At 45.3% G+C, this 25146-nt stretch overlaps 1 protein-coding gene across 1 annotated transcript in view; it reads left to right on the top strand.

Annotated features, from left to right (window-relative positions):
* The window catches only part of LOC111153440 (catenin delta 2), a 1010962-nt gene that overhangs the window by 967642 nt on the left and 18174 nt on the right, over positions 1 to 25146 (top strand). Inside the window, exons 19-20 of the mRNA XM_022512459.1 lie at positions 19100 to 19226; positions 22502 to 22633. Coding sequence (XP_022368167.1) covers positions 19100 to 19226; positions 22502 to 22633 — 259 coding nt within the window. The remainder of the gene's footprint in view (positions 1 to 19099; positions 19227 to 22501; positions 22634 to 25146) is intronic.

Below are 25146 nucleotides of genomic sequence, written 5' to 3'. Positions count from 1 at the left end.
CTGATGTTAGGGAGGATCACAGAGACATCTAGGACTGCAGTAGCAGTATGACTTAGTGAAGAGCATGCCATGTTTCCCTGATAAGAGGTCCTGCCGTGATCCTGTACGTTTCTAGTCTGAACACCATGTAGTAAAATCACCTCACTCACAGAAGTAGCCTTCAGGCGACTCCTAGGACATCACTGTCCCCTGAGTTACCTCAAATTGTCTGATGGCTGCTTCTCCATCCTTCTTGGACTCATCTTCCCATTCATTCTCAAATGTTGACATCTCCCCGGGTTTTGTATCTAGATCTTTCTTATCTCACACACGACCTCCTCCCCTGGCTTCAGTTACCACCTATGTCTACGAGTCTCCCAAATCTGTTTCTCTATATATCTGGCCACCTGTCAGATAATTTACTCACATTCCCAGAGCACCTTGAACAAAACCAGATCTCACACCAGCCTACGGTTCTGGGTTCGAGTCCTCTTCTTGCAACCTCCCTCCCCTAAACCTGTACTCGGGAACCATCACTGGCTCTCACCTCTCCCTCACGTGCCTGTATCCCCCCAGAAAGCCCCACACGTCTGCCTCCATCCACTTCTCTCTATGGTCATGGCCAGGAAGCGGGCTTTTTTCCTCTGGATCATTGCCACAGACCCCTAAGTGGGCTCCCCACCTTCAGGCTCCCTCCTCTCCAGGCCAGTCTCCAAAGGACAGCCAGGGGGAGCTTTTTAAAAAGCAAATTTGACTAAATGACTCTTTGGGACCATATCTTCCTGTGGCTCCCTTTGCCTTAGGACAGAGTCCAAACATCTCAACACAGTCCATGAGACCTTCCAGGAGCATCTCATCCCCAGCCCATCCTGGGCCTTCTACCTACATTTGACCACCAGCGATACTGAATCTCTGTGTCCCCTGTTCAGTTTCCCTCCCCCTTCCCTGCCACCCTCCATGGTCTGCCCCACCAGTACTCCAGTCAGCACCCTACTTGCCCACCTAATCTTCTTCATTTTTCCTATATTTTTATATTACCTCCCCTGGAAATCATCTCCCTGACCTCTTCACCAGGGCTGCATTAAGGTCATTCCTTAGTAATCTAAAATGATGGGAAGGTATATTCGTTTGAATGAATAAAAAAGTTTTCATTCAAACCTGTAAAGAATGATTTTTAAGCATTATGAATAGAATTATGAGCTTACAGCAAAAAATGTTGCCACAGAAGGTGCTATAATATTTAACATCTAGGTAGGATTTATTTGTACTATTATAGAAAACAATTTTCTTCCTTGGTTCAAATGTTAATTGTGGGAGGATTTGAATTATGAACTTCTATTACAAGTCATTTCTTAAGAGAAATTGCAATGAAATTTGCCTCCAACTCTAGTACAATTAAAATACCAACTCCTAATGAGCAAAATTCTGAATTCCATGCAAAGTGAGCAAACACTGCATGAAAGAGCCTGCTTTACTATGTGCTAGAAAATAGGAATAAAGAAAATGAAATAAATCATATCTGGCCCACTGGCAAAAATAAAGTAGAGGACTTAACTTCTTTAAAAATTGAAGTTCTCAGTTTATTTGAACTATTTTGATTACTCTGTTCTCCAAACTTCTAATTCCCCTCTTGGCTGCCAGTGTCTGAAGGTTCTGAATGTAACATGCAGCTTAATGACATGGAAAATTGGAATTTATTGCATTCCTAGCCAGTAGAGATCATTGTTTTATTGGTCTTCATGAGGCATTAGGTCTAAGACCAATTTGGGGGATCTTCCTGAACACAAAATTCAGTAACAGGATTTGGCTTTAAAATATATGTGGCCCGTTTTGCTTTCAAGTGTTATTTACTTAGCCATCACTTAAATCCTTAGCTTGTTTACGCCTGGGACTCAGATTTGAATGGGTTTTAGCACACTGTTTTTAGGCTTTGGATCCAGATCTTTCTCCAATTATAGTGAAATAGTATTACATTAATATTTAATCATTAAAAAAGCAAATGAGATCTTCATGTTGGCACACATATTGGGGCAAAATAACCTCTTTATAAGGAATTCTAGCTAGCAAGCCTGGACATTTCACTGGCTGGCGATGAGTTCCCACCTTGGTTGTGGTTGGTCCCTCGGTCATGTTGCCAGCCAGGTGGTTCCCTGCCACCTTCCATGACATTGGTCTCGTGTGGGACTCGTTCCTAGAGCCCCAGCTCAGCACAGCAGGTCCTTGTTATTCTCCAGTGTCTACCTGCACTTCCAGAACCACGAGCTGGTCTCTGGGTCTTGGCGGTCTCAGCTGGAAAGGCGGCCCCATAAAGACTACCCCAGAGAGTTCTGAGAAAAGCATCAGTAGCAACCTGGAGTCACCCCAGGCCATCCTGTGTGATGCCAGGGGACCCTCCTCAGGGTGATTACTAAGTGAGACATGGATCTCCAGGTACAGCGGATCTGCTCTGTCCTCTGAGACACAGACATGTCCTGAGATGAAGGGAAGGTAGCAGGAAGGTTCAGGGCACCACAGCGGAAATGCCTCTGAGTACTGGGTACTGAAAGAAGGAGAGCAGGAAGGAGGGAACTTTCTGCTCTTTCATCCTCTTTCTTCTGCCTGGATTTCCTGCTGAGAAAACATGCTGGGCTCTTAAAACAGACCCTGCAAAGTTACCGTGGAAAGGGTAGGGCCGTCCCTACTGGTAAGTAGGAGGTCACAATTTTTCCAGTCGAATCAAAGCCAGATTAAATGTCAGAATCACACTCCTGCTGATAATCTGGGTTAGAAAGCAAACTAAGTCTTCTCCACTAGTGTTCCTTGCCCAGTGTTTTACAGCTGTGCTCCTATAGCGGCCCCCACCCAGAACATCAGCGTTTTTCACAGTGAGCTTGTGTCTCAAAGAAGGTCAGGCTGCTTGGGCCGAGTTAGGTCACGTTTCTCTGGATAGAGATATTGTATTCATTCTTGCCATTTGGATGAAAGAAGCAGAACATAAAACTATCTTTAAATTCCTTCCTTTTATTGTCAGGAAGATAGACTCTCAGGTTGCGCGCGCCATTCAGCCAATGACTAATGAGCTTGGGTAGGAGTGGAGTCATGCCCTTCTCAGCCTGTCTCACATGGGGCTCCCTTCTCTTACCGCTACTATATTAGTTTCTTTGGCTCTTGCCACCACCGCACTCACAAAACAAGAAATCAGTAAGTAATTATGGATAGGTGAGGGATGCCTGCGGATTTCCTTCAATGTCCAAAACCATAGAGGACGAGAGAGAGTGGACACAGCCTTCTTTCAGAGGCCATGACACGCAGTCTTGATGCCCACAAATGGAAGCCATGGGCTCATGCTTATCCTTTCATCACCCTCATCTTCTGAACACAAAAAATCAGTACTGGATCTCACTGAGGACTGGACAGATGTTCTGGAAGATTTGTCAAGAAAAAAACACAACATGGTCAAAATTCAAAATTTTGACCTTTAAGCTTTGTGGTAAAGAGGACTTTTCGCATGTTGCCATTTTGAGAATTAATAGGTTTTCGCTTTGAGAGTATCTCAGATGGTGTTGGAAAAGCCATAAATCCTCTATGATCATAAATTAAACCACTGAATGTAGAGCTGTCATTTTACCAAGGAAATTGCTTGCCAGGAATTTATTAATCTTTCTGCTGTGCCGGAAAATTCTTCACCATGAGATGACTGGAAGGACGTAAGGACGTTTGGCCAGATTTTAAAACAACCCAAGTCCGGTGTCCTGAAGACTTATCATAGTAACTCCTTGGGTTCTTTCTGTTCTAAATCACTTGATGTCAAGTTGGGGTAAAAAACAAAAAGGCAGAGGTTAAACTTAGCCCTGGTACTGTCTGCTCCATAAATCCAGGTGTTTGCTTGTTGACGTTTGTATCGACAAATAGGTCTTCCTTCATGAGGTCCCCTGACCTCTCTGAGACACTTCTCAGACACTCATCATATGATATCTGTCCAAAAACAAAGGCACAAATGGGAACAGAAGCAAAAATCAATTGTGCAAAAGTGGAAATCGATGCACATGGCAGTTGCTAAATAAGAAGTGACTAAATTATAGCTCTTCCTGGGATGAATCTCCACATTGGGCAGTCCTGCAGAGCAGCGCCCAAACTGAACATTTCCTCCATGCCTCCACTTTTCCACAAGGCTTTACCCATAACATTTTATACCAAAACCTATGAAAATACCCCAGAGACAAAACACAGGGCAAAAGGATTGAATCAGGTGCTAGAAAACTCACAAAGTTTAATGTAAGTCTACAAGTATTCTTGTTTTGAACTTGAAGCAATTAACTGTAACCTATGCCACTACCACCACCCCCTACCCCACTTTCTCAGTGGATGGCAGTAGTTGGGATAACATTATGTTTATGTGAGCCTTCATTGCTTGAGCAGGAAGAGTGTGCTTGGTTTCTTCCCCTCTCTCCACCCTCACCTAATCTGTTCCAATGTCACCCACCCACCAGGCTCTGTCAGGGAAGGAGGAAGAGAGGAGAACAGAGTTGAGCCTGCCCCATGCATTTGTAGCCTGACATTGCTCCACTCTGCTTTTAAGAGATGCTCATGTTCTAGTTCCTTCTTTCATGGGAGCAGTGGTATGGTTTGCTTAGAAGTACCACCTCCCAACTGAGAACCCCTGTTCTGGAGCTGTCTTCTCCAGCTACCACTCTGATTTCTCCATCAACCTCAGCCAGGGGGATGCAGATTTTGTGCCCCTGTCACACAAGTAGTTTTGGAAGAGGAAGAGTACACTTTGGGAATACACAGTTCTTCACAGGCCTTGGAAGGGGTCCAGGCAGTGGATAGGTCTGAAACAGAAGGTGTTTGAGCTCCATGGTTGGTCCACCCCTGCCACAGAGTCTGTGTTTCCCCCTGCCAGGGGGCACTGAAGACACCAGGCCCTGCGACCCCCAGCCTCCAGAGAGTTCATGGTCACGATGAATAGGTAGTTCACTCTCCATGCTTCAGGAGAGAGAAGATCAGGAACACCCAGTGTGCTGACCACCTCCAAGGAAGCTCTCCCCGCTTGCAAGTTGTTTGACTCTTTCTCAGCCCAATTTTGTAGAATCCAGAAATGAGACGCGTGCTAATCCCACAGATTCTATTTTGTCTTTTGTCTCACCTAAGAGTGTAACAGTCCTGGTCTGATGTCACACCTCCTGGATCAGGGATTCTAGCTCCTTCTATCAGTACTCACCATTCTGTGCATTCTCCAGCATTGGTCGGCACTCTGTCCATGCTCCAAGCAGCTGGAAAGGAAAAGAGCAGAGGAGGGCAGAGCTTGAATACTTTCAGGTCTTCATCACGTGGTCAGATCTCCCTGTGGGGGAGCTGGGAATGAGCCTGACTGAAAAAACAGTTTTTATTGCAAAGTAGAAAAAAATGAAAGAAAGGGTCCCTGAGATCCTTACACCTACAACATTCACATGATGTGGGTACCAACACCAGTGGTCCTTTTGGTATTAGTTTTTATGAAAACCACATTCTTGAGAGATCCCCCAGTGCTTTCATTTAATTGAAAATGCACCTACAGTAACCTCCAGTTGGCTTCAATTATAAAAACTGTTCCGAGTCCATGAGTGTCCTTGGTCCATGCAGAGAGACCAGTTCAGTGGGGGAGTGAGGAAGAACTGTAGGTTTTCAGACTCTTTTTGTTGCTTGAGCAGTAGAAAGTACATGAGTGGTGCCCCAGAGAAGAAGTGAGGAGGAAACAGGATGGGGATACACCTCAGATGTGTCCTGTGGTTGCTCCTTGACCTGCGGTAGGTACAGAGCTCCTAACGGGCTGTCCACAGTCCCCTGTGATGAAGCTGAAACCCATAGCATCAGAAATATAACATGCACACCAATAGTTTTTTCCTCTGTGTCAGTCTGTACTGTCATACCCCCATTGTCTCTCCCTCCTTGTATAATAACATGTGAATCCTCTTGGGGCCATCTTCTTTGTTTAACTTCCTGTATTTTATTTAAATTCATTTAATTAACATATAGTGTATTACTCGTTTCAGAGGTAGAGTTCAGTGATTCATCAGTTGCATAGAACACCCAGTACTCATTACATCACATGGCCTTCTGAAAGCCCATCCCCCAGTTAACCCCAACCCCCGACCCATCTCCCCCCAGTAACCCTCTTCTCCCGCAATGATGTACGTGGGTAGAACTAGAGGGTATTATGCTAAGTGAAATAAGGCAATTAAAGAAAGGCAATTATCATATGATCTCACTCGTGCAATTTAAGAAACAAAACAGAGGATCATAGGGGAAGGGAGGGAAAAACAAAATAGGATGAAATCAGAGAGGGAGACAAACAGTAAGAGACTCCTAACTATAGGAAACAAACTGGAGCCATCTTCTTAATGACCATTCCTAGTTACTTCATTCATTCAACACATGTTTATTGAGTATCTCGTCTACCTTAAACTCCATTTTAGGTATTGGAAATACAGAAGTGAATATCTACATATCAGAGTAACTTTCCACATACATACTAGCACTTTTATGCATTATTTCTTGGTTGCTTTATTTTATGCTTATCTTTCTCTGGTTCTATTCTAAAATATTAAAAAAAATTCTTACTTAATATCCAGGTTTTTTGAAGACTTTTCCTCTTTGAGTAAGAACTCTTCTGTGTTGATTTTCCTCTTGTTTTTTCTGCCTCCCCCACTGGTCATTCCTGCTCTGTGGGGACACATTCTCTTTGTACTTCTGTCTTAAAAACGAGAAATACCCTCTCCTGACCATCCTCCTCCATTTCCGCCTTCCCACTTCCTGTCCTCACATTCTCCGCGCTTCACAGACACGTTTCTGGAAAATTTGGAGTTCTCACTTTCCGTTTTATGCTTCAACCCCTGAGGTCTGACATGATGATGCCTGCTGTCCCCACGCCTCTGTTGAAATTGCTCCTAATTGCGGTGTTCAACTAGCTCCATTGTCTATATTCATCAGGGAAGGCTTCCAGCTGTAACAAGCAGACCTAAACATGCAGTGATGCCACGTGATAGATTATTTTCCTGCTCATGCAATCATCTGGACAGGTGTCCATGCAGGCAGCTCAGCTCTTCTCTGCACATTCAGGAGCCCAGAGTCCCCACCGCCTGCTATAAGGTCCGCCACCGTACCTGGTGATGGCCCATCCCCATCCCCTCATGTTCCATGGGTGAGACCTCCATCACATGGCCATACGCAACTGCAAGGAAAGCCAGGACATGGGGCCTAGATGTGTGTCCGGGAACAAAAGGAAGTGGATTTGGAAGAGCAGTGAGCAGTCCTGGCCATATCCTCCTCCCTTACATGATCTCCACCAGCCCTTCTGCCACCATGCTTTCCAGCCTGGTTTTTCTCCAAACTTGTAAGACCCTCCACCTCAGGTTTTTTTTGTTTTTGTTTTTGTTTTTTTGTTTTAGTTTTTGTTTTTTTTACAGACTCCTGATCTTCCCTGAGACTTCTTTGTTTTCCACACTCTACCTTCTATTGTAGATGATCTCATCTGCTCCCATGCTCTTAGAACACAATTGAATGCCAATGGCGTCCGCGTCTATTTCTCTATATGGTCTTCACTCCTAATTCAAAGTTTGTATTTAGAGTCACGTGTGATGTCTCCACTTCAGTGGATGACAAGTTCTGACAGGGCACACACCTGACAAGCGGCTCTTTAGACCTTCCCCGAATCCGTTGTTCTCGCTTCATTGCCCATCTCAGCGAATAGCACCTAACCTACCTGGTTGTTCTTTTCAGAAATCCAGTAGTTATCTAAGTGTACATCTTCCTCCCTTATCTCCACCATATTTTGCACCAAGACCTGTGGAGTGTACCTCTCCTGTCTTTATTTCCATCATCATCTGTCACTAGTGCTGGTCCGATTACTGCCTGATTGGTTTTGTAGAATCTACTTTACCATCTTCAATCTAATTTTCCATTAAGCATTCCAAATCCACTTTGATAAATCCAAATCTAACCTCGTCAGTGTCCTGGTTAAAAGTCTTCAGTAGCTTCCAGTGTCTCTCTTACCCATCTCTTTAAGCTCACCTCCCTCTACCCTCCCCTCAATCACTTTCTTTCAGCCACACTGTCTTGCCTTGTTCTTCCTGGCAGACACAAGGCTGTGCCAACCTAACGGCCTTTGCACTGCCCGGGCACAGAAAAATGCCTTCCCTCCTCTCCTACCAAACCTGGCTCTTTCCATCTCAGTTTAACTGTCACTGGTTCAAGGAAAGCTCCCTCTCTCCAATCCTCTAAGGCTGGGAAAGAGCCCTTTCCTTAATGTGTACTTTTTCTTCATGGCTCTTACTGAAAATGTAACATGATGCGATCACATTTTAAATGTCCATCTCCCCTCCATCTCCCTCTCAGGAGTCCTTCCTACCTCCCTCTGCTCTAGCTGCATTCTCAGCACAGTTCCAGGTACTTATTCCTATTTCTGAAATAACTCCAACAAGGCCACTACCCCAGGGTTGAAGCTTAGCAGAAGACACACACAGTGACTCTTCTTCCTTGTTAATGGTCTGCAGCGCTTTCAAGTAGGGTGGAATGTGAGACCTCGAGGTTAGGCCCTGGGGTGAGCTTTGAACTTACTGACCACTGATGAGTACAGATATAAGAGACTTGACTTTTCAGATGTCAGAGTGGGGCATTCTAGAAGTGAGCCATTTAGATTCATTAAACCTAAAGACTGGACTTTCTTCTATTCGCCCCAAATTTAACTCTGCGGCACTAACTAGAACACAAAGGCATTCATTCTTAAAGATCATCCACCTCAGACCTTTGTTTTAAGGCCTCAGAAGTGACATCATGAAACAAAAGACCAAATTGGTCTTTATTCCATTTCCTGTGTGTTTTTCCCGCATTCCATCGGTACCGGCTAACTCCTGGTAGTTAACAATGGTATGCTTTCTTTGACCAAATTACATACATTTCTTTCCAACTTGTCAAATCTTGGTGATACTGATTCTTTAGAATTAGGCCCATGGCAGTAAATTAAATTCCTGAAACGCATGTACGTGGTATTTGCTTTTTGAAAGATGGTACAAGTTTCCCCCAGATCCGAAAGTAGAGTGCTCCTACGAAACTGTTCTAAGTGAAACCGCGTAAAGCGAAGGAGCAATTATTTCATAAAAGCCAAAATCCTGGGGCGCCTGGGTGGCTTGGTGGGTTAAAGCCTCTGCCTTCGGCTCAGGTCATGATCCCAGGGTCCTGGGATGGAGCCCTGCATCGGGCTCTCTGCTCGGCAGGGAGCCTGCTTCCTCCTCTCTCTCTGCCCGCCTCTCTGTCTGCTTGTGATCTCTGTCTGTCAAATAAATGGATAAAATCTTTAAAAGAAAAAAAAAAGCCAAAATCCTCATCAGATTTCTTTCAGTTAGTGAAAACAGGTTACTAAAATAGGTCTTTCATAAGAGAAAAGTGGCATAAAGTGAACTTTCGGATAGTGGGGAGAACCTGTACTACGGAAGACTCTTTCCACATTTACTGTACCTTTAAGCATCCGAATCAATTTAATTAAATTCCATTAGAAGCACCAGAGCTGAAACAAACTAATATGAAAACAACTGGTACGCCAGGAGGTATTTATTTCTGTATTAAACTGCAAATACTCCCTCTTGGCCCTTAAGATTTCACTTCAGTATTTAACTCTACCAGCTTTTGCTGTAGAATTGTTGAAGGAATTCATTTTAATGAATCTTTAACAAACATTTCACCTTAGAAAGAGGCGGAAGCTTGTTTTATTAGAGCAAAGGGAAGCTGAAGTTTCACTGACATGGAAAAATCTGGCTTCGGTTTCAATCGCACAGACTGTGGGTACTTCAGCTTTTTTTCTACATAATACCTTTTACTGAAATAAGTGTGTCTGCATAAGGACCACTAATCTGGAATCTCTTCTTTCTCTGCTTCATGTGTGACGACATTAATAGGTTTTGTCCACTGAAAAATGACTAGAAAACCAGCACAAATTGTGAGCAATCAGGTTTTTCATAAGTGAGCCGTAATATCTTAGCTGGTTACCTTTTTCAGAGGATGACAACATGTTTTGTTTTGACTTTCATCTGAAAAATAGGTTCCTGATGAAGAAGTCCCGTTAGCGAATGCGGTTAACAAGCTCTAAGAGTTCGAGTTTGAATGAGTGGATGAGCTTGGGTTGCTGAAAGCCCAAAGGATTTCTACCACACTTTCTTTCTATCTCAAGTCACTCACAGCAAATTAGAATTGACAGGTTTTATGGACTGAGAGCCTTCAAGGACAGCTAACGTCAAAAACTTGTGCTTGTTACTCCAGAATCGAATAGGCTCTGTGTGCCCACTGAGAAATCCTTGTCTAGAGGCAGAGAAAATCTCACCAGATTAAGGAGGTTCTGGAGCTGTTTTCAAAAAGGAGGAAAAACGCCAATGAACATATACTGCGGGACTCACCGTGTCCTATTATATATTTTTGGTCCCAACAGAGATCTGTCTCAGGGCAAATCACAGCTCTTTTCCATTTTCAAGGTTAATTATTTATTGAAGCTTTTGTCCAAGTCAGAGATGTCACTTAGCATGAGAAAAGATTCGTTAACTCTGAACCCTAAGCGTAGAAGATAAAACCTCCAGAACACACTTCAGAAAGGGACCTGTAAATGGGAATATCACATTTAACGTATCATTAAATGGACATTCAGGAACCCCGTCACCCTCCACCCCAAAGAGTACCCTCTTGCAGAGGTCAGAGACCACAGGGGAACTTAGGAGAAACTCCATTTCCTCCTATGGCATCTCCGAAAGCCCATGACTGAGGATTTAACCCCTTTCTCTCTCTCTAATCACCAAATCCTCTGGACAGCCCCTGAGGTGTTTTCTCTGCCTCTCCCCCATCTCTGTAAACCCAAGTATACAGACAGAGCAGCCTCTCTCCCTTATCCTTTCCGTCCTCTTCCCTCTGCCTCAGGACAGTGTCTTTCTGTCCTGTGCCTCACTTCTCTGATTCAGCATGGGGGCCTGGGGCATGGAGGCTCAGCTGGGTGACAGGATGCTCCCTGGCAGTTCGGGTTAGGGGGACCTGGGCTGGGGGGGGCAGTAAATCTGTGAACACTCCCCGTGGTTCCACGTCATTCCATCTTACCAGACTACACCCCACAGCCCCCGTAGGCACGCCCTGCATCCCGCTTTCTTTCTGGGGCAGTGACTCTGGGTGCCCCTCTTCTGAGGCCAGGAATGTCCCCACAGGTGACCCACTCAGACACCAGCCCTTCGGTCTGCGGGGGGGGGTCACGTTCTGGCAGTAGGCGTGGACTTTGGCATCCAACTTCAAAAGAAATCAGAGCAAAGCTAACGGATAACAGGAGGCGCTCTTCCCTTCTCCCCTTTCTTCCTGGCTCTGGGAAGGATTAGCATTTGCAGGGACTGGGGCCTGAGCTGTGGAGAGGGGCTGGTGTTGTCTGAGCTGCAGGATGCCGACAGCAGGAGACATGGGAGCTGCAGTCCGTGCTCAGGTGCGTGCTGTGATGGGGTCGGCTCCGATCGAGCCAGATGCGACAGGTAGGATTGTGTTTCAAATTATCTACAAGACTGTGCAATGAGCAGGCAGTTTCATAATACCTCACCCCAAAACAGCAGCAGCTAAGGGAAATGTTATCGTTGAATGGAGCAGGCAAGCCGGAGGCCCTTTTTTTTTTTTTTTAAGGACCATTTTACCTAAACTAAGCCAACCTTCAGCGCAGCAATGAGCATGTCATAAAAGACAGATATGCCCACAGCGGATGATGATACTGGCAAGGTCGCTCAAAGCTAAAACTAAAAAAAAAAAAAAAATCGTAAAGTTCTGATCACCTTCGTTCGTTACGGGACAATAGAGTAGAGAAACTATAGAGGCCAGCTGCAAAGCCAATGACATGATCATTTGTTTTCCGGTAATTAATGCAGGCATTTTAAATCACTGGATCCAACAAGAATTTATCGAGCATCTCTGTGTTGCAGGCATTGTGCCAGGGACCAGGGCTTCAGAAATAAATAAAGCCCAAGAGCGCTTCTCCGACTACAGTGGTCTATAGGGTGGTCTCCAAGTGGTTTGTTCACAGTGGGCGGGAAAAAAAAATGCAGCCAAAGCTGCCCTGAACCTCGCAGGCGTGCTTCCTTGAGCAGTAGGGATTTAATGAGCATGAGCATATAGTGCCTCCTTCCTGTTTACGCAGCACGGAAGTGGGTAGGGTAAGTAACACTCAACTGGGGCCCGCAGGGTAGGAGCGGTGCGGGGTGGCGGAGCTGCCTGATCAGAGGAGTGGACTTGTGACATTCAATCACATGGCCCATGCTTGCTGGGTCATCAGGTATGGTTGGGGCTCAGGGTTGTGTGTATGTGGCAGCTCTCTGCTCGGAGGCTGGGACCTACTGTTGTTCCTTAGAAGTCAGCCTTGAGAACGCCTTACCTGACATTCCCCAGTGGACTCAGAGACTTCAGGGCCTCCTAGGATTTAGCACTTGAAAACGCACTCTCGTTGGGTACAGCGGCCTGTGCACGGAGACCCCAAGCCCGGGGGGGGGGGGGGGGGGGGGGGGGGGGGGGGCGGCGCGGCCGGCGGGGTGGGTTCTCCGCCCTGCTCTTCAGTCACATCACCCCCGGGGCTTTTGAAAACAGAAACTCAGAACAATCCGGACAGGATCTCAGGGCCTGAGGCCCAGGAATTACTGTTTTCAGAAGTCTCCAAGCTGATTATTTTTGCCCTTGATTTATGAAAAAGAAACCAAGGCGGAGCTCACCAGTAATCGTGATACTGACACTGACCGGGGGAGAAGGGCTGACTCTCCTGGCGGCCTTTTCATCTCAGCCCTCTGCCCACAGAGACAACCAAGGTCAAAGCAGTTTTCAGCCTTGGCCCGCAGCTCTGGCTTGTCTCTGCACGCAGACCTAACGGATTCACGTGCTGATTTGCACTCAGTGCCCTCGGCATTGTCCAGAGTAAGAAGCCACAGGGCAAGTGTGTGTCATGCTAACCTCATGTGGACCAGTGTGGAAGCCGCTCTGTCCCTTCCTCTGAAATCTTCCCATGGAAGTCTTTCCTGTAGCACAGTCTTGTTGGAGATGTTTCCAGAAAGGGCAAAAACATAAAATGCTGCACATTCGGAGTCCTTCCAGTACTTAAGGGGAAGTTGCATAGGGACGGAACAGAGTGACCAGCAGGTGGACATACGGTGAAGACCAAACCATTTCGAGCCCGCGAAGAACAACTCTACCTTGATTCTCACACCCCCTGGACCATTGAGCACACCAACACGGAGGGTCATAGCTTTGGGGAATAATACAGTTTCAAAGAAGCAGGCTGGGAACTTTAACACAGAAGCTGAAATGGGCTGGAAGGACAGTAAAAGGAGAAGATAAAATCAGATTATTCCTGGTGGCAATTTAAAGTTCAATGACTTTGAACTCCTCTTCTCTTTCGGATTTCTATCTCTATCTACTCGGAACAATTTAACAACCTCCAGTTTTAAGTTTAATGTGTTAAAAATAAAAACCAATTTGAGGTGCAGATATCATATCACATTTTTGACAGCATGGCTGGATCTTAAGCTGAAGGGCACCAACGTCTCGGTCATTCTGCTGGAGGTGAAAGATAGATATTAAAAGGGTCCCTTATCGTCCATATTAAGGATTAACAGCCCTCTCCCAGGTGCTGTGACTATTCTTCATTCTGTTTTTTCTTCCCCGAGGTTTCTTATCGAACCTCTAGAAGGCAAGGGGATGAAGTGAAGGGGGTGGTGGGTTGAGCTGCTGATAGAAAAAAATTCAGGAAAACACTTCTAGTCTACAGTGAGTTAAACTTTTAAGAAGAAAAACTAGGGATCAAAGAGGCAAATGATGTAAAAAAAAAAAAAAAAAAAAAAGATGTGTGCCCAAGTTGTCTTTATTTATGGAAGCCACTTTCAAGCCTTCCTGAGTGACACTGGGACATAAATGAATAATGCATTGATTGCAAGCCAGCTAGCTAACGAGTATGTACATGGCTAGTTGGATAAAAGGAATGTTAGCTTAGCAATAACTTCCCAAAGAAAATATATCTTCGTATCCCTTCTTCTTTGGAAAGCAAAGCAGATTTTTCAGTTGAATGCCAAGAAAATTAACGCAGGAAAAGATGTGGAGGGTCCTGAGACTTATCCTCAAGGTAACTAATTATTCAGTGTAACTTATTGATTGATCTGCACTTTCCTGTCTAGCATTGGGTACACTGCTTTCCATAATACTGGGGAATTCCTAGCGCAGGATTAAAACTGCGGGGCCCCTCCTGGGCATTGTTGAACATAGTAGCAGTGTGGGAGTTCCATGTTTCCATCAGGGCACCTCCGCTCTGCATCAGCAAATGAGAGGGAAGATGGCCATAAGCAAGAGTCAGGTTGAAACTGCTCTCATCAAGAACCTTCATTGGGTTTCCACTTGGCCCTGTTCCCTAAGCCCCCCCTTGACACCTCCATTAAAGTCTCTGTGCCCATATGCATACAATCAAGGGCCACATGCAGAGGTGTCAGACCCGGGTGGCATTCTCGATACCTCTAAACATGCTCTACGTCATCCTCAAGTATGTGCTGATCCCATCCTTCACAGACAGGTCATCTGCAAGATTGCCCTCCGCCATGCCTTTGTATGCCTGGAATTGGGTCTTATGAAGGATTTCTTATGAGGGTCTTATGAAGGAGTATTTTTGGTGCATCTTATTAGGGTTTCTTCCTTTGTAAGCAGTTTTAGTATTATACCACCTTCCTGACATTTCCAGAGATGGAAGTACTGGCATGGTCCTGGTGTAATCGAAGCATCATGGAATCCGAACTGCTGAACGAAACACATCTCCCATCATCTGTGTAAGAGATGCTGACTCATCCATCGCTGTCTCGCCAAGAAAAACCAAACCCAACCTAAAGTCATGCCACATTGATGCCTAGAGTCTCGTTTGGTCTTAGAACATATGAAATATTAGCTGATGTTCTTATCGTGAAAACACTTTGCCCTTGATGACATATGGAGTGTCATGACTTATTCATGACTAAAGAAGCCAAGGTTTTGATTAAAGCAGTTCCCTGAGCCATTGCTTGGAACCCCAGAGTGTATCTTCTAAACTGTGAGACAAACCTAACATGATCCACTTCTGTTGGTCATATTTAAGGACTTTTTGTGGTCAACTAAGCATTACCTTCAGAAGAAAGGAACGCCTGTTGAAATAATTTTTCAAATTGTTCCCAGATATGAATAATGGATGCACATACACTTTCTAAAAAAAGATTTTATTTATTTATTTGACAGAGAAAGAGAGAGCAGCAGCAGAGGGAGAGGGCGAAGCAGACTCCCCACTGAGCAGGGAGCCTGATGCTGGGCTCAATCCCAGGTCCCTGGGCTCTTGACCTGAGCCGAAGGCAGACGCTTAACCGACTGAGCCACCCAGGCACCCTGCATATACATTTTTGGTTTTGGTTTTGTTTTTTTTAAGACTTTATTTATTCATTTGAGAAACAGAGACAGAGAGAGCATAAGCAGGTGGGGAGGCAGAGGGAGAGGAGAGAGAAGCAGATTCCCCACTGAGCTGGGAGCCAGACACGGGGCTCGATCCCAGAACCTGGGAATCATGACCTGAGCTGAAAGCAGATGCTTAACCATCTGAGCCACTCAGGCACCCCCCATATACACTTTTGAAATGGTTCCCATCCTGCACATGCTTTTGTAAGACCCCAGGCTGTGGTCACCTTGCCCCGCCAAGAACCGTTTCATACCTTTTCTTCTTCCTCTCTCTGTCCCCTTCCTCCCTCCTATTCTTTAAGCTCCAATCTTCCTCACACTCAGCAGATGACCTCACTTCTCACCCCACCTGGAGAACATGCAAGAAAATACAAGAGAATGTCCTCATCTGCCTGTTACCAAATCTCCGTGTTCTTCCTATGGCTATGGCCACACAGCCCAGCTGTCCTCCTTCTTCTGGTCCAAGAGCAGACCACGTGGTCTTCTCATGGTCCACGAGCCCCTTGTTCCCTAATCTTCCAAGCAGTCCTCCCTGAAATTCCCTCCTGCAACTGCTCTCTTCCTCTGTGGCATCGCCAGCTCTTTGGTCCTGTCTGTTGAGTCACTCCCAATGGTGAATGAAACGCTCTATCTCCCAGGTGATCTCTGAAGACATCTCTTGGTCACTCAATCTCTCCAAGCCCCATTTCTCCACTCTCTGTAATAATAAAACTCTGTCAAAGTGGCCAGATCTTACTCTTCCTTTCATCAATTTTCATTATCTTTGGAACCCACCTGAGTTAGACATATGCCGACCTGACCAAAGAAAGTACTTTTTGTCCCATCATGATGGCTTACATGTTCCCCAGGCTGGTGGTCAGTTCCTGGTCCTGCCTATCATCCAGTTGGTCTCCTTCTCCTTTATGCATCTGCTTTCCTTGTCTTGCCTGACCTCACACCCTCCTGGCCCTCCTTCTAGCTCTCTCTGTCCTTTCTCAGGCTCCTCTGAATCTTCTTTTGCACACCCCTTACATATTAGAGTGTCCCAGGGCTCGCCCGGTGTCTCGTGCTTGCCGTTATTTTCATTCATGTTTCTTTCCGTTCCCCTTGTTCTAAATAACATCTCTATGCTGAACTCCAAAATGTTATCTCCAGCCCTGACATTGCTCCTGAAATCCCTATTTGCAGATTCTGCTTTATTCTGCATCTTCTCTTTCATGTCCATTAGACATCTCTACCCATCTTGTCCCAAATGGCAGTATTGATTTCACCACCGAAAGCTATTTCTCTCCCAAGTATTCCTTATCTCAGTAAATGGCAACTCCAGTCTCCTGTGGTTCACACCAGAAGCCTGGGGTAAAACTTGATTTCTCTCTCCTTCACCCAATAGCCAAGTCATCAGCAAATCCTCCAACACAGATGCCAAATCTGCCCATAGCTCATCATCGGCCCCCATCCAAGCCAGGATTGTGTCTCCCTCCTCCAGTGGAATAGCTTCTTATTTGGTATCCCTGGTTCTATTCTACTCTCCCCAAACTCTTCTAGACACTCAGAAGGCTTCTCGATTTCTTGGTGCCCCTTGGTCACTCCTCAGCCATGGAGACTTCCGATGGCTCTCATCTGGAGTAGCCTGTGTCCACCTGCCTTCACATCTGCTCTTCCCTTGGCTTGGGTATCTGGGTCCTTGTCATCCTCCAGGTCTCTGCTGCAAAGCTAATTGATCCCAGAGTGACACACATTCCATTGCCACATCCCATAATCTAAAAACACTAGTATTTTCCAACCTGAATTCCTTGATCCGTTCACCCTCAAGTACTTGTAAGTGTGCCACATTTCAGTATCACTGTTTCTTTACTTGCTTAGTGTTTGACTTTAGGTGGCCTATTAACTGTCTAAGCCTCAGTAAAATGGGATGCTAATAGCATCCAGCCCATGAGATTGTTGAGAAAATATTGCCTTGTAGTAAATTCTCAATTAAGAGCTAAGTAATAGCTTTAAAATAGCATACATCTAACCTTGGCTTTATTCTACCAGCCAAACAGAATAAGAATCAGAATTAGAGAAACAAAGATACAAATACTGAAATGAGTATGAATTTTGTTCTTCATTAACTTCCATCTATTTCTGCCTGCAATTATTCTTTAATAGAACGTTGAGTCCCTTAAAAGTCTAAATATAACCAAAAAAAAAAAAAAAAAAAAAAAAGGCCCGAAGAGTTCACTGGTTGCCTTTGTGACGCAGGAATGGGATGGGGGGTGAAGGAACAGACGGGTCTTCTCTTCCTTGGGGTAGTGTCGCTGCCATTTGACATCTGACTTTGATATATATAAATTGAATTAAAGAGGAGAAAACACTGGAAGGAGTTATTGTGGTGTGTTAACAGGAGTTCTGGGGCAGGGTGGAACTACTGACAGTTTTTTTTTTTTCTTTATGGTTTCTAAATTCATGAAAGGTTCCACAATGTATGTCTTTGGTTTTTAAAATGAAAACCAGTATATGTGTCTTATTGCATATTTACTGGATATTAGAAGGCTTAATACAGGGGTGCCTGGGTGGCTCAGCCAGTTAAGCATCTGCCTTTGGCTCAGGTCATGATCCCAGGGTCCTGGGATCAAGTCCCATATCAGGCTCCCCACTCAGTGGGGAGTCTGATTCTCTCTCTCTCTCTCTGACCCTTCCTCCTGCTCGTGCACTCACTCGCTCACTCTCTGATGTCTAATGTCTGATGTCTAATGAATAAATTTTAAAAATCTTTATAAAAGAGAAGGCTTAATGGAGGATTAGTTGGTAAGACACATTTTGTATGGACTCTAAAGTGAAAAATACAGTTGCTGGATTAAACCAGAGAACATACCATACCCCTCTGGGTGTGGGTACACAGTGACGGTCTTGAGAAGATGGCCAGGCAGAGCTGGAACTGGGTCCATAAAGAATAGACAGTTTCATCCACGTCGTCACGAGGGTATTATGCTTAGCGAAAGAAGTCAATCAGAGAAAGACAACTATCATATGACCTCCCTGATATGAGGAAGTGGAGATGCAACATGGAGGGTTAAGGGGGTAGGAGAAGAATAAATGAAACAAGATGGGATTGGGAGGGAGACAAACCTATTGGGCTATTGGGTGAAGGAGAGAGAAATCAAGGGAGACTCTTAATCTCACAAAACAAATTGAGGGTTGCTGGGGGGAAGGGGGTTGGGAGAGGGGGGTGGGGTTATGGACATTGGGGAGGGTATGTGCTATGGTGAGTGCTGTGAAGTGTGTAAACCTGGTGATTCACAGACCTGTACCCCTGGGGATAAAAATATATGTTCATGTTAGTAAAAAATAAAAAATTTAAAAAAAAAAGACAGTTTCAGGGTCATCTCATATTCTGAGCACCGTATTTTCATGTAAATAAAGAGACCGTTTATTCAGCATCTGGAAAGGAAAGCCAGCCCTTTAAAAGCAGGCTTCCTCGTGGCAGACTGTCTAGAGGGAGCGAGGTGGGTCTCAGTTCACACCCCTCCTCTCCACTCACCTTGAAGATCAAGCAGGCCTCCGCGATCTCAGGCTCATGATAGCTTTTGACAGACAGTGGAAATGTTTTACAAAATCAGATGTTGGGAACTTCGAAATGTCAGGGGATGAAGAATCACTCTACCTTCCCCGCTTAATGGGCATATGCGGTCTATTGCAGGACGGATGGTCACAGTATCACTTCGTAGCCTCATCGTCGACCATCGAGAGAGATCGGCAACGGCCCTACTCCTCCTCCCGCACACCCTCCATCTCCCCTGTGCGAGTGTCTCCCAACAACCGCTCAGGTAAGAGACGCCCAGAGTCAGCCAGTCCTCATTTCCCCTGGTGCCAGGGCCCTCCCTCCAGCCCTGGCTGATCCCCACAGAAGGAGAGCCGTCCCAGTTGGACATTGGCTAGAAACACCAAATGAGTCCCTTTTCCTTTCCTAGGAGTGGTAACTTTGTGTTGTGTTTACACAGACTCACAACACATCTAACAGATTTCTAAAGATCTCTAATAGGTGTTATACACATGAAATGTATGTCATGCGCCTGCATTCATCAAACAACAAGAATAAAGATAGCTGTTAGATGTTTGCAAATCAGGGTTTTCTGTGCACACTTTCCAATTTAAAATAGTTTGAGTTGCATTGTATTGATTGCAATTAGAATAACAGAGTGAGGGAGAAAGGGACGCTTTTCTAGCTATAAAATGACATACATTTGAAATATCCCATTGAGGGTTTCGTTACTACTCCAAACCTGATTAGCCTGCTATTATTACCTTTAAACCAGCCAATAAATCATTGATAAAGTCTTATCACAACCACCCAGAACTATTAAGTCACTCAGTTGAATATTTTTCTAACTTTGTCCTGTTTCTATTGCTTGAATTTTCAACTAACTGCTCTTATTTACTTATAAAAATACTTCATTTTTATACCCTTTTCAGTCACATTGGATAATGCCTAAGATGAAGGAAAAAATTAAGGGCCAAGTAGGAGCCCATCATTTAATATATAAGTGGCATAGTCTCCACTGTTTTTATTCCAAGTATAAGTCTAAAAACCGAGCTTTTGATTTCTGCACTTGGAGTTTTGTTGTGAGAAGGAAAGCTGAATAAATATATAAATACCTAGATGGGTGTGTGTGTGCATGTGTATGCACATACATGTGCACACGTGTGCGCACACACGTGTGTATGCACACACCACTATCTAGGTTTTTACTTAAGAAGAGTTTCTCCTTGCTCTTCGCTGCCCTCTGTCTGCTGGGGAACCGGTCCCAGAGGGCATGGCAGGAGAGTGCCCGTCCACCCTTGAGATCACTGGTCATTGAACTTTACACCACACTTAACTGTCAGGATGATGACAAAAACCAGACATGAATAGGGAACATTTGACTGAAATAAATGACTCTCTCCCAGCCTCAAGAAAGCTTCTGTTTCTAGTGTGGTGTAATGGCTTCTAACGTTCCATTCTGCACTAGACAAGAACCGGACACCACCGTGAGACGAAGAATTTCCACCTTTGGAAGCACAGGGGTGACCTTTCATGTTTCTTACCCCCATACATCTTAAAAAGATAGGGGCACCTCGGTGGCTTAGTGGGTTAAGCCTCTCCCTTCACCTCAGGTCATGATCTCAGGGTCCTGGGATCGAGACCCACATCGGGCTCTCTGCTCGGTGGGGAGCCTGCTTCCTCCTCTCTCTCCCTGCCTGCCTCTCTGCCTACTTGTGATCTCTCTCTCTGTGTCAAATAAATAAATAAAATAAAATTTTTAAAAAGATAAAAAATAGTGAGTGTGGGAAGTACGAAGATGGTGTCTTTTTAAAACCCCTAATTATTACGACACATCAGTGTTAGATGAAATGACGCAGTAGATCAGAAGGTGCTGGAAGGAGAAGGGGCAGAGTTCCAAGAGCTACCCCAGCCATTCCACGAGGGCAATGCCTGCTACTTCCTCCTGAGGCACATCGAAGACACAAGTGAACACTTGTTTGCGTGATTTGATTTTTTTCCAGGAGTGTAATCTTAGTTTACCGGGATTCAGACCACTGTGTGTGAGGTCTTGAAAGATAATTACACACTTGACATACTTTAATAAACCCCACCATCTGCACACTATTAGATGCTAATTTTGAAAGCTTTGGTCAAGAGGCTCCAAAATATTGTCCCTTCGTGGTTGCCTGGCAGCGACTTGTAAAAGGCTAAGCTTTACGCAAAAGGGCATAGAAGCAAAGGAGCAAGGGGGAAAGGACTCTCCCAGGAGAGGGTGACAGAGAACGGATGAGAGGAGAGAGAGTGGTAGAGGCTGGACGCGGTGAGCGAGAGCCAGCGGCCCACGTGCTGAGAACACGTGTGAACTGGACACATAACCCAGTCCAGTTATGTGGAGCAAATGCCCTTTTCTTCTCTGTCTTCCCAGTAGACTTACACCCTGAGCTTCTGATCCATCTGGTTCTGGGTGGGGCTCAAGTATCAGTATTTTTTAAAGTATTCCAAGGATTTAATTGTAGCGGGAAGCCAGGTTTGGGAACCTCTCGGGGTTTTGATAGCTGAATGGCGAGCCTGGATTTTGTTTGAGTAGGTGTGAGAAGTCGGCAGGCTGCCTCTCAGGAAAGGATGGGTAAAGGCTCCCTCGTGCCAGCGCGTGGCTACAATGTGTACTACTGTCCATCCCACCCCCACCCCGCTTCTGTTTATTTGCATGTCCATTTCCTGTCCTCCACAAGTTCAGAAAGTGACATGATTCATGTTTCTTTTCCCCAGTGTCTAGCATAGGGATTTGCTCATAGAAGATACTAAACTTAATGATAGGGACCTAAAGAGAAGATGGGGCTCCCTCCCCGGGTCCAATAGGCAGCAAGTGGCCAGGATGCTAGGTGTCGGGGAGAGATTGATGGGGACATTCATCAGGGACAGCTCATTGGGGAGTGAGCTCTTTGCATGCCCTGCCCAGCCCACGCCATGGGCTGAACTTTGCGGGCTGGGTGACTTCAGCCCCACAAAACATCCTAGGTGTTCATCTGGCTTCCTTTAGGACAGTTTCTGGGTCACTCAGTATTCAAGCAAGACTGCATTTATTTTAATCAGGGATTCTCCAAAATCAGTAACAGCTCCTCTGAAACACATCTGATTTTTACAAAGGAACAAAGGAAGAAAAGAAGCAAGGGGAGAGGGGGGAGAGTGGAAGGGAGGGAAAGGGAAAGAAAAGAGAAGAGAAGAGAAGAGAAAGAGAAATAAAGAAAACAAGTCTGATCTCATTCTTAAAACTGTCCCGTACACCTTCGGTGGGTCATATCCCCATCAGAATACCTTTCTAAGAAAGATGGCCCCAGGAGATAGTCTTTAATTACCAGCCCCCAAGCTGAGTGCCCCCTTCACTGCAAAGCACCGAATGACAAGGAGTTCGGGAAGGGGTAAAGACAAGAGCCCAAAGAACAAAGAACCAGCAGGTCCGTGTACACACACTGGTACAGGTTGAGCCATGTGTCTTCGTGACCTCAGCTCTTTGTGCGGAAAGCTATCCCGGCTGTGGAATGAGACACAGAAGGTCTTCCTTTTCATTTCTTTATGTAGCAAGTGCCCCAGCTTCACCTCGGGAAATGATCAGCCTCAAAGAAAGGAAAACAGACTATGAATCCACTGGCAGCAATGCCACTTACCACGGAACTACAGGAGAACACACTTCCAGGAAAGACACCATGACAGGTGAGCGTGACCGTGTGCCTCTCCTCCTCAGAGCTGGTGACGTGATCTGGGACAGGGCCGAGGGCTGGGACATGAGACTTCAAGCCACGCTCAGCAGCTCAGCGGGACTGAGCAGCTAGCAGCTCACTTGAGAGCTTGACAGCAAGGAGTCTCAGGAATTGGGGGCAGGGAGATTAAGCCAGAGGAATAAAAGCGGAGTATCTCATACCTGAAAATAACTAAGGGAAAATGTTCTCTACGCACACTTTAATCTGTCTTTCATCTCTCACCTCCCCCTTTCCTTCTTGCTTGCTCCGCTCATAATGTTCCCTCAAATTAGAAAGAGGAGTCACGCTAGAGCTCTTCTTAGCTGCCATAATCTGGAGTGGGGAGGATTCAAGATGGTGGGTGCGATGTAGCCAAGCTTGGCCATCATGAATAGAAGGAAGGGAAAATGGATGAGAAAAGAAGGGGAAGTGAGGGGGAAAGAACAACAACAACAACAACAAAAAGGATTCCAGGGCCCACAGAACTCCTGCTGAGACATTTTCTCTTCTTGACATGAAACCCATCTTTTATCATGACAGACTCCCAAAGGGATTCATGAGAACCAATAATCACAATTTCTGTATGGATGCATTGAGGTCTTATGCCCTCCATCCCTCACTACCCCAATCATACCCCTTGTCTCTCCTTCCTCATCAACTGTGACTCCAGCAAGGCCAAAATCGGTACCCATTGCCACCCATCCAATATGCGTTGCCCAGCCTTTCTAATAACCAGCCTTGCCCCTAACTCCTTTCTGTTCTCTACACTCTCCTTGTTCCCATTCATCATCCCTTCCTTGCTTTCCATACACTTCCCCCGCCCCGGTTTTTCCCTTCCTCCAAGAAGCAGGACTTGGGGGTATTGGTGTAGGGGGGTTATGCCTTGAAAGCCGAGCTGCCAGAGCCAACAGGCTCTCTAATAGGGATTCCACTGCCTTCTCTGCCACGTGGAAGTGCAGATGGGTCTCTCATGAAAATAGACCACGAGGAACAGGGTTTTAACAGAACATAGCCAGATGAGGCTATTCATGAAACTGGGAAGTGTGAAGGCCATAATCCTGAACAGACACTGAGACCTTCTCATCAAGAGGATCTTAAAAGTTTGAGTTTCTCAGATATTATTTAGGTATAGACCTACAGGGAAGCAGAAGAGAAAAAAAATTGGATGATTTATTAAGATGTTTTCCAGTCCCAGGCCATTTAAAATACATTTTTTAATGGTAAATGCGTTTACCCCCAAGGCAGTGTTTTCCATGGTAGCTCTGCATGACTGCAAGAGAGAAAAGCACAGTAAACAAGATGTTCCTGATGCACAGCCCCAGGGTCAGCACTCTGCCCTCCACGTATACACCTCCCAGGGAATGTCTCAGCCTCACGCCTACACTCATTACACAGAACATACCTTATTATTCTTATTCACTGTTTTTCCTGCCTTCAGTGTTGCCCCTGTTGTAGACGAGCATGAACAGAGGAAGCTGGGAAGCTGAATGTTGAGTCCCTAGAGTCAACACATTCAGCAGAAAATCTAATTTGTACCAGTTACTCTGAAGTAGTGACACCCAATTCTCCTGGTTCATTCATTCTGCGATTATGATCTCCTCTGGTAACCACATCGCTGGCACTCTGGGATAGCCAGTTGAGATTACAATTACAAAAACAATTCTGAAGTTGACTGAATTGTTATGTAACTTTTCTCTCTTGCCCAGTAGAATCACTCAGAAGGCTTTTGAATGTGGGAGTGTTTCTGTTGGCATAGTTCCAATGGTACATAATCATGCCAGGCACACATAATAACTGAAAAATAAAATCTAGCCTGTTTCTAGATGTTTAATGACAGGGATCTTGATAATTCCAGTATTGAGATATATGTCACTTTTTGCACTTATTTAAGAGGCTTAAGCATCTTTGCTCTGACTTACTTTAAAAAGCAATTAAAAAAAAAAAGGAATTCAAAACTAAACTACTGATCATCTAGCAAGCCTGAAAAAACATTGAACATATGTGTATACAGGAAGGTTCCCTTTAAGCCAACGAGTACTGTGTAAAAGTTAGTTATTATCTACTGTGTTGGTGGTAGTGATCGTAGTGGTGGAGGTGATATAGTGGAGATGGTGGTGGTGTTGGTGGTGGTGGAGGTAGTGAAGTTGGGGATGATGGTGGAAGTAGTGGTAGAATTGTGGAGGTGATGGTGGAGATGGTGGAGATGGTGATGGAGGAGGTGGTGATGGAGGAAGTGATGGAAGAGGTGAAGGTGGTGACATGGAAGTAGAAGTGGTGATGGTAGAGGAGGTGATGGTAGAAGATGGCAGAGATGATGGAGGAGATGGTGAAGGTGGTGATGGTAGAGGTAGAGTTGGTGATGGTGGAGGTGGTGATGGAGGTGGAGGAGATAATGGAGGAGGTGAAGGAAATGATGGTGGAGGTAGAGGTGGTGATGGTGGAGGAAGTGATGGAGGAGTTGGAGAAGGTGATAGCAGAGGAGGTGAT

Source organism: Enhydra lutris, unplaced genomic scaffold (genome assembly GCF_002288905.1).
Source record: "Enhydra lutris kenyoni isolate GAN:26980312 unplaced genomic scaffold, ASM228890v2 scaffoldscaffold32, whole genome shotgun sequence".
NCBI lineage: Eukaryota > Metazoa > Chordata > Mammalia > Carnivora > Mustelidae > Enhydra > Enhydra lutris.
This window is presented reverse-complemented; position numbering and strand designations above follow the sequence as displayed.